Source organism: Ascaphus truei, chromosome 7, assembly GCF_040206685.1.
Source record: "Ascaphus truei isolate aAscTru1 chromosome 7, aAscTru1.hap1, whole genome shotgun sequence".
Taxonomy (NCBI): domain Eukaryota; kingdom Metazoa; phylum Chordata; class Amphibia; order Anura; family Ascaphidae; genus Ascaphus; species Ascaphus truei.
The window spans coordinates 79,570,363-79,580,347 of NC_134489.1; the positions used below are offsets into that span (position 1 = coordinate 79,570,363).

Consider the following 9,985-nt stretch of genomic DNA (forward strand, 5'->3'; position numbering starts at 1 on the left):
TAATTTTGTTACCCTATTTACAGTATAATCAACAATATTTTTATTAATCCCTTTTTTTTACAATTGTATAGTATTGGGTAACCTGTATATGATGCACTGTAGAGGTGGTGGAAAAGAGAACCACACTCGGTTTATATTGATTATCAAATGCTAATGTGCTGGCATCTCAATATCAAGATTTTTTAAAACACATAATGCATTTATTATATTGAGACTGATAGTTGCAGACATCCGACCTTCTGAATGACTATGTGCCAGACTACAGTTTTTAGTAAGAGGCATTGCTACTTTAACAAATTATATATTTTGGAACAAATTATAAAACCCAAATTACTTTCACATATAAAACATTCTATTTCTAAAGGTGAGTTTTATACATTCCTGTAAATAACATAGTTTCAAATCAGTTTTGTGCATATACAGTATGTAGACAACAAGAAAACACAAATAGGCATTTTGTGTTCTGCATAAGCATATTATTTTGGTACTGCCCAAGTGCTCTTTTAGTGCAGCTACTAATAGTACTGCTGGCAAGTGAGGTCAGGTGAATTTACCTGTAAAATGGAGTTTGATCTCTACAAATGAAAAATGACTGCAGTTGTAAAAATCAATATTTCTATTAATTCTATTTATTTTTTTTACAAATATCTGCCAAAAATGCTAGCAGTGCAAATTCGTACAAAGTTATTTTTTTTTTATTCTCTACAAAAATGTGAATGTGGCAAGAATTAATTTTATACTGTAATTTTGAAATGGTAATTTTGGCTAGTGTGTCAAAGTGTAAGGCAGAAGGGATTTTACATTAGCTCAATTTCTTTATTTAGATTGAGAACATGAAAAAACCTCTCCTGGCTGAGTAAGGCTATGGCCCCAGTGCCTGCGCTGCACGCGTGCCTGCGAGGCTGGCGGCGCGTGCAGCCGAGTTACCCGGTCTGCAGTGAGCTGCAGGGGAAAAGACAGGGGGGGTGTGTGATGAAGGAGTGATGAGGGCACGGCCATGAGACATCACCAGGCAGGTTCGCCCTCATTGGCTCATACACTGGGGGCCTGGCTTAGCGCTCCGTCGCTAGAGGTGATCACAATTTTAATGTCAGCCTAAAAACTCACCTTGCAGCAGGCCCGGCCCCATTGAGACAATGGGTGCTACCTCAGGATTTGGCTTCCAAAGAAGCTTGATACATATTGCAGATATGAAGAGAGAGGAAAGCAATCCTTTCGAGAAGGTGCACCTAGAGTATGGTAAACTGCCTTCTGAACAAGTGTTCTGAGCAAAAAATGTAGCTATATATATACTGTATATATATATATATATTTTGTGAGAGGAAAGGTGGTAAAATTGTAGAGGGGAGGTATATACCTCCTGCTTTGGCAAACTACCTGCCCCTACTAAGGGTTAAAGATCCAGGGGAGGTTCTGCAAACAGAGCCAGGTGCTGATCACCTGACCTTAATTAACAGAGTTTAAGAAAGGCCAGGCTGGATCAGTTCTCCCCTCCCTCCTATTCCAGCTAAGAGGGCTGGATGCTACAAACGCTTACTTGTTTGCAGTAGGTTTGTTTAGGATACCTATGTTTTATTGTTTGGTAAGTGGGGAAGCCACCCAAATATAGCTAGAGAATTGCTGTCTAGTTAATGCTTAGATAGAGCAAGAATTTATTTTTGATTATTTTGTTTATCTTGATTTTTGTTTGTTGGAGTGCCAAGGAAAAATAAAAGACTTAAACCAGAGCTGGATTGTCCTGTGACTGCGGGTTACCCTAAAAGACAGTGGGCCTCATGCAGTAAGCGTTCATAAGTCACTTATCGACCACTTATCGGCCAAAATGCCTACTCCGATCCAGTAAGCGTCGATAAGTGCGCAATAAATGCCTGAATCTCCTAAAAAAACTTTTGAACAAAACCAAATCGCCGACTGAGCGGCGATAAGCCACTAATCAACGCTTTTCTGAATGTTCATAAACATGCGCGATTCTAGTAGGTTATCGCCGCCTATCGCAGCCCTACAATGGCGATTTTCTCCTCAAATCCAAACGCCAGAAAAAGTTGACAAGTTGGTGGTGAGAAGCGTCGATAAGGCAGCGATACGGCACTTAGAATTTTTGGGGGCATTTTTCCTGCCTCGTATTGATGCCGAGGGTCTCCGGAGCTGATAGCCATTAATACCAGCACCGGAGACCACCGGCATGCATCCGATGCAGGAAAAATGCATTTACTGCCACTTCATTACCGAAGGGGTTAACCACCGGTGCCAGGCTTATTGTGGGTAGCGGGGGTGGGTGAGGGGGGTATTTGGCCCTTAGTGGGTGTTTAGGTCTTGCGGGGGGGGGGGGGGGGTTGCGGGTGGACTTAACCCCTTCATTACCTTAGCGGTTTATACCGCTATGGTAATAAAAATGGTTAACCCCTCCCGCTACCCACCCGCAAGGCCTAAACGCCCATCCTTGGGGCTAATACACCCTTCACCTACCCCTGCTACCCACAATAAAAACAATACACACACAACAGCCCCACTACCCACCTCCTAGACCCCAATAAAGATTGCAATATTTAATAAACACCAATACACCACCCTGTGCCCTCCCCATACTGTAAAAACATGATTTATTTTTTAACATACAGGCTTAATACCCCAGGCCTACGGTAGTCCCCGGTGGGCCCGATGGGTGTCCGAAGGCCCCACAGTGCACCAGATGGGGGTGCCCACAAGTGTCTGGGGTCTCCGGGTGGTCCCCGCTAGGCACCATGGGCCTCCGGGTGGTCACCATGGGCCACGATGGGGTGCACGGGTGGGCCCGCGAGTGTCTGGGGGTTCCCGGGTGGTCCCTGTGGGTCCGCAGGACCCCCACAGCTGTGCAGCCCCCAGTTCTTCCCCGCATGTGTCCCCCGTGGGCGTACGGGGGTCCTCGGGTGGGCTCTATAGGTCCCCGCAGACCTAAGGTACCAACCCTGTATGTCAACCAATAAAACATGGATCTACATTTAAATAAATACCCCCCTACCCCCCACCAAACACATACAGTAATGGGCAAAATAACTATTATCCAGATATGGGTAATAGATTATTTGGCCATTATTAAACATAACATTAACCAGGATAAATACACTAAATAAATACAGTTCTACTGTACTTACTACAGCAATATGAAGGGTGTCCTCGTCAACATACTGCAGGTCCCTGTTCTCCATTGCCAGAAAGCATACATACATAATAAATACATTCTATTGGCCCCAAACCCCTAAATCACCTTAGCGGTTAATAACCGCTATAGTAATTAAGGGGTTAACCCATCCTGCCCCCACTACCCACTCGGGAGGCCTAACCACCCACCCCAGACCCACTATACCCACCCTGTACCCATTGAGTCGTATAGTGGTACATCATACCCATATAATAATATGGGCATGATAAGCACTCAATGGGCACCCTAATCAAACTACATTAATGCTCAAAAAACACAATAATAAAACATTACAAAACTCCAGAAAAACACAATTCACTAAATAACACTAGCAAGCTAATGCAATTAATACAAGCAATAACCAGATCAACAATTAATGAATTAAACCAGTAACCAATCAAACAATTAATTAATACAACAGCAATGAATTAATTGAAACATTAACCTACAAAGAAATTAATTATTAAAAAAATATCTGAAACACAACCAAAGCATTAGCCAACACAACACATCATTAATTAAAAATGAAAATCAATTGCCAACATTTTATTTAAATAAAGCAGCAAAATACCAAACAATTACATCCACATAATAAACTGACATCGCAAAAATCTACATCAATATACAGCAAGAAATGCCCCAAAAATATTTTCCTAATAATGTATTGATCTACACCCTAAAGTGGTACAGATGAATACATTATCAGTCATTGTGCCAAAAAAAAATACACATCCAATGTCAAAACCTGTAAAAAAAAAATACATTTACAAACATGCAATATTTTACTTACCATTAGAAGCGCTGGCCTTCTGACTCCCGGGGAAACAGGAAGCTCACGTACCTCAAAGGCCTCAAAAAGCATCCGATGCCATCCGCCATGAAGATCTGGATCAGGGACCCAAATCTTCTTTCTTCTATCTTTAATCGACTTCTATCTTCATTTGTCATTATTTCTTGATCTTCTTAATCTTCTATCTTCTTCTTGTAATCCAAAAAGCCCCATGGTAGATCCCAACCAATGTTGTCTCGTTGTCTTCTTGGGCTAAAATAAGGCATCACGGCCTTAAATAGGGCTTGTGACATCACATTTGGGCGGGAACTGGTTTAACAGCCATCTGATTGGCTGTTAAAACCATGTGCCAACTTTATTATTTTTTTTATAATTATGTCATTTAAAGGGAATGATGCCAACCAATCAGAATGGCTGTGCTTCATTTCCCTTTAACATGACATAACTAAATCAAGATGGCCGGCATCACGTGATATTTCAGCCAACCAATTCCCTAATCTGATTGGTTGGTGTACATTGTAGGTCAAGTATGTGACGTCATCCAAAGGGAGTCACATGGTGTATTACAATCAATCAGATTGTGGATTCAGTTCCCACGATCTGATTGGCTGAAATACCGTCCATCTTGGATTTAGTGACGTCATGTTAAAGGGAAATGAAGCACAGCCATTCTGATTGGCTGGCATAATTCCCTTTAAATTACATCATTTAAAAAAAAAATCGGCACATGGTTAAACCAGTTCCCGCCCAAATGTGACATCACAAGCCCTATTTAAGGCCGTGACGCCTCATGTGAGCCCAAGAAGATGACGAGACAACATTGGTTGGGATCTACCATGCGGCTTTTTGGATTACAAAAAGATTAAGAAGATCAAGAAATAATGACAGATGAAGATAGAAGAAGCTGATTAAAGATAGAAGAAAGAAGATTTGTGTACCTGATCCGGATCTTCATGGCGGATGGCATCGGATGCTGTTTGAGGCCTTCGAGGTACGTGAGCTTCCTGTTTCCTCGGGAGTCGGAGGGCCAGCACTTCTAATGGCAAGTAAAATATTGCATGTTTGTAAATGTATTTTTTTTTACAGGTTTTGACATTGGATGTGTATTTTTTTTTTGCATAGTGACTGATAATGTATTCATCAGTACCACTTTAGGGGATAGCAACGCTCCAAAAACGGCAATATAACTGGCCTGGCGATATTTTTGAACCTTTACTGCATAGGCCCCAGTGGGTTTTAAGGTTTAAGGATCCCAGACAAGAACCCTTCAGCCAAAAAAGGGTAATTTGTGTGTATGTATATGTATATATATATATATATATATATATATATACATACATATATACAGTGTTCAACAAACCTATACATTTGCTCGCCCCGGGCGAGTGGATTTAACATCGTGGCGAGCTCCTATTGGCCCAAGCAGCATACGTTTGGTACTAGGTGGCGAGTAGATTTTTTTGTGTGGCGAGTAGATTTTTTGGTGATTTGTCAACCACTGCATATATATATATATATATATATATATATATATTGTATGTTGTTCAGAACACTGTACTCTCTTAGAAGACACTTTACCCTACTCTAGGAACATCTCAAAAGGATTGCTTTCCTCTCTCTCTTCATATCTGTATGTATATATATACACACACACACACACACACACACACACACATACTTTAATGTTTGAAAATACAAATGGAAGTAATACTGCCATTCAATTATACAAGTTAAGTTTTGGTACGTTAATCTGCAGTTCATGTTCGGGATCTTCCACCCTGAAAATGAATAAGCTGCAGTATAAAGCAGTTTGACGATGATGACGATGAATGCATTATAATTATATTTTTTGCATTACCCTGAACTGTGAGATTCTCGATACACGACTGTAGAAGTATTACCACTGGGAGACCCATGGTTCTACAAATATGGATTAACGATTTCCATATACCTTAAGGACATGAAAATAGACATAGGCAATGTTTTTTTAGAGGGCCAATTATGGTCGGTGAAACGATGAATTAGGGGAACACTATTAAGACACCATCTTTAATAGCCAGCACAATTTTAGAAGTGTTCAATTCAGATCAGTGGCAAAAAAATATATATTTAAGGGTATGGCTGGCTGTACACAAAGCCATATACAGGGGGTTTCACTAAGCTATATTAAGGGTGTCACAGCTAAATCCTTTAATGACAGTTAACATGAAATCGAGCTGTGATACCCCTTGTCGGAGCTTAGTGAATTCCAGCCATAGTTTCTTCTGCTAGAATATGAAGACTCAGAAATGAGTCCCAAAGTAATAATGATACTGATCCCCACTTGCCTTCTAAGCCACGCCAAACACCAAACAGACACCCCTCCTATGAATTACACATTCTTTATTGTGTATTATTCTAGTCAAAGAGATGTGCACCTCACTGCAGATCCATGCTATTTACAGACGTGACCGGCTACATAGGCCACAGAAGTGCACCTAAGAAAAATTAGTTATGGAAGCTCAAGGTGTTTAGGTGTTTAGCACCATTATACAGTGCGCCTTGTTCACTTTCACAAGGTAGCGGGCTTCCCACAAACTGCTACCTTAAGCTCAGTTTAAATGTAAGTATTAAATTCACAAAAATGAATTCTGGAAAATGTATATTGCATTTAACGTAAGGCGAATGATCCATCTTAGTACTTGTGAGCAGGATACCAGCAAGAAATACTGTGATTTCCTCTCTTTAAAATACTTATCGCAAGGTCTTGCAATATCGCAGTAAGTACTGTATTTAACTTTTAAATATTAAAACTGGAAGTTAGCATTGTACTTGTACATTTTCTATTATTACAATAATATGTTATCTTCCCATTAGAAAATATAGGCATAATGCATTTTCAAATACATTTAAAACATTAGCACACTATCCTTATTTAATCATGTTTTATGAAGAACCAAAGAAAATATTTGCTGCCTGAGACAGACTTAATGGATATCTCTTTGAAACTATAATATTATGGTGTTTAGCATTGACATTCTTCTTCAGACTGCACCATTGAAATAAAAGGAAAACATGTCACTACATATTATTATTGACAAAAAAAATCGTCTTTGGGCTCATTCCTTTTGTGCACGGCACAACCAATTTTAACTCTGAAAGGCCATCACATTTTCAAGCAATTTTTAAACGAATCAAATGGTTCCTGAAATGAATGCTACACAAAACAGTTAAAGACTGAAGTTTGAAATGGAATGAACTACTGTGACAGTCAAATACTGTAAGTCCTATTTACTAAGAATTTGTCCATGTTTAAAATGGAAACAATTAGAGCTGTGCGAAATGGTCACCCAAGTTTTTGAATCAAGCCAAATTAGCCCATTTTGTTTCTAGAACATTTGAATGCTTTGCCAAGTAATGAGAGAGGGCAGAGAGAGCAATTTAGTTGAGGGACCATTTACACGTGGAGAGAAACTTCAGAACACTTGAGATACCAGAAAAATAAGCATATTTGCATCTCCTCTCCAGCAAAACCCCTATATCAGAGTCTAGATTAAACAACCAAATTTCACTTTGCACATCTAGCACGATTTGCAAAATTCTGCGAAATGTGACTCATTTTAAAATAATTTGAACGTTCTCAAAAATTGCGAAATTTAAGGAAAATTTGTGAAAAAAAGTAATGATTCCGTTTTGGACACATTCGCACATCTCTGAACACTATAGTACTGGATAATACAGTAAGTTGGGAATGATCCATGTAACGAAATTGCCTGCATTTAACATTTTCAGGGCCTATAAAAAGGTCATCTGCATGGTCGTATTTCGAAGAAATGATCTGTTCACAGCCATTGTCTGTTCCCACCAGTCATATTGTATGTTTGTTAGCAGGTGGTAATGGTCCATATTTACTGAGGTGCTAGTCCATAAAACAGGTGCTGGAGCCATTAACTTGGATGGATGATGTCTTACGGCATAGCACTGCTTAATAAATATGGGCCTGTATATATTTTATATTTTATACTTACATATAACATTCATTTTTTTCCCCTTCTCTTTAGCATGCCCACCTCAGGTTTCACCATACCACTAGCAGGTTTTGCTCTTTTTGTTTTAATTTATTTTTTAAATTTCCTTGTTAAATTTCTTCATCTTAATATAATTAGTTTTTTTTCCATTATGCACATGCATTGCTCCATTCATTTAGAATAGGGTAACATTTAATTTCTTTTTTCACTTCATTTTGTGCAAAGTAGTGTTTTTTATGTGGGTGTTTTAGTGACATCATGTTCTCTACCAAGATAATGTAATGTGTTGCTAACCAAATTTTTTTCTCTTCATTTTTTTCATATTAGGTGGTTGTGAATGCCCTGGTAGGAGCTATTCCATCCATCATGAACGTTCTTCTGGTTTGTCTAATATTTTGGCTCATTTTTAGCATAATGGGAGTTAATATGTTTTCTGGCAAATACTATCACTGTGTTAATGTAACAACTGGGGAGATGATGCTACACACCCAAGTCAACAATAAGACTGAATGCCTCATGCTAGCTAAGATGAATGAAACGGTCAGGTGGAAAAATGTGAAAGTGAACTTTGACAACGTGGGATTTGGATATCTTGCTTTGCTTCAAGTGGTAAGTCATTTCATATCTAAAAGTAGAAGTCAATATTTTCAATGCTAAGCTACATGTCTTTGGCAAGCAGTCCCTTTTAGATGTTTGCTTGTTGTGTTTTAATGTGCAGTTATAGTTTTAGAAATGTCTTGTAATAAAAGCGTCTAGAGTTTAGTTTCTCAAATAATTAAATATTTCAATATGATTCTACTCGATAACTGTGACAGGGAGAAGCCACTTGCTGATGACTATGCCTGGGAAAAATACTTGTGACTGCTGAAACCAGCAGTCAGAAGGTTAACCCAATTAGAGCTACCTGAGCAATCAGGGCTGAATTAATTCCGCTGTCAGGCAGCTTGATAAGGAGGCTACTGCTGGTAGTAGGTGGGTTATCTCATACACCAGAGCTGGCCTGTCTGCGCGATCCTGAAAGATTGCCTGAAAGCTCTTTTAGGACAGGAGTCCCCACTAACCAGATAAGAAATTGTTCTTATTTCTATATAAAATAATCTGTTATTTAAAGTTGGTAACCGGTTTAGTCGGCCAACTCGCAGTTAGCTTTATACTGTATAGTTAGCCTCCCTACCGTGGAGTAGATGTTATTTTTATGTTTTGTGTTTGCCTTAAAGGGACAGTGTGCCTTATGTTTATTTACTATGGAAAATAAAACCACTAAATATGACAGCCTTACCCACTGTTTGGAACTCTTACTGGCCACACCATGAGGCCGTCCTGCCACAATAACACTATTTGGTTCTTATTGAAAATCCAAATACATTTCAAGTAAAGCTACCTCTAGAGGTTGTGTAATCCTCCGAAAAGTTCCAAAAAAGTGTGTAATACAAAGTAGCTTTCAACATAATTCTATACTGACCATTTTACTTGCCACCAAAGTGGATTACATTGTATGTAACCATTGCCATTATAAGTACAGAGTAAAATATATATTGGCCTGTATTTACCAATTGGTGCTGAGCCATAAGGCACCTGATCAGCCACATATTGTAGATGAAAGGGGCCTAATGTGCCTTTACAAGTTAGCACTGCTTAATAAATATGTTCACTGTATTTTAGTGTAATAACTTACATAGTCTCATCTAGTTGTGCACAACTTTTTTACTGATTGCCTTAGCTTTACATTTTCATTCTTACTTTATAGTAAGGATGAGCAGGTTCACGGGTTCACAATGTAAACTTGGTGACCTTCAAAATGTGGCAGATCATAGGATTCCCTTGCTACAGCCTAAGGCCTCGGACATGGTGCCTCCAGCCGCGCTCCTCCACCCTGCTGCTCAGGCCCGCCTGCTCAAGCAGGAGCTTTTAGTTGTCCTGGCAGACGAGGCAGCGAGCGCACTTGAGAGGCGGGCGGGAGGCGGGGCTAGCATGCCCCGTCCTGGCGCCGACGTGACGGGTGCCATTGGC

At 39.6% G+C, this 9,985-nt stretch overlaps 1 protein-coding gene across 6 annotated transcripts in view; it reads left to right on the forward strand.

The window, feature by feature from the left end:
- LOC142499606 (sodium channel protein type 2 subunit alpha-like) overlaps window positions 1-9,985 on the forward strand; it is a 167,676-nt gene that overhangs the window by 142,662 nt on the left and 15,029 nt on the right. For all 6 annotated transcript variants that reach the window (XM_075609189.1, XM_075609192.1, XM_075609188.1 and 3 more), the window contains one exon: window positions 8,303-8,584. In XM_075609189.1, the coding sequence (XP_075465304.1) occupies window positions 8,303-8,584 (282 nt within the window). The remainder of the gene's footprint in view (window positions 1-8,302; window positions 8,585-9,985) is intronic.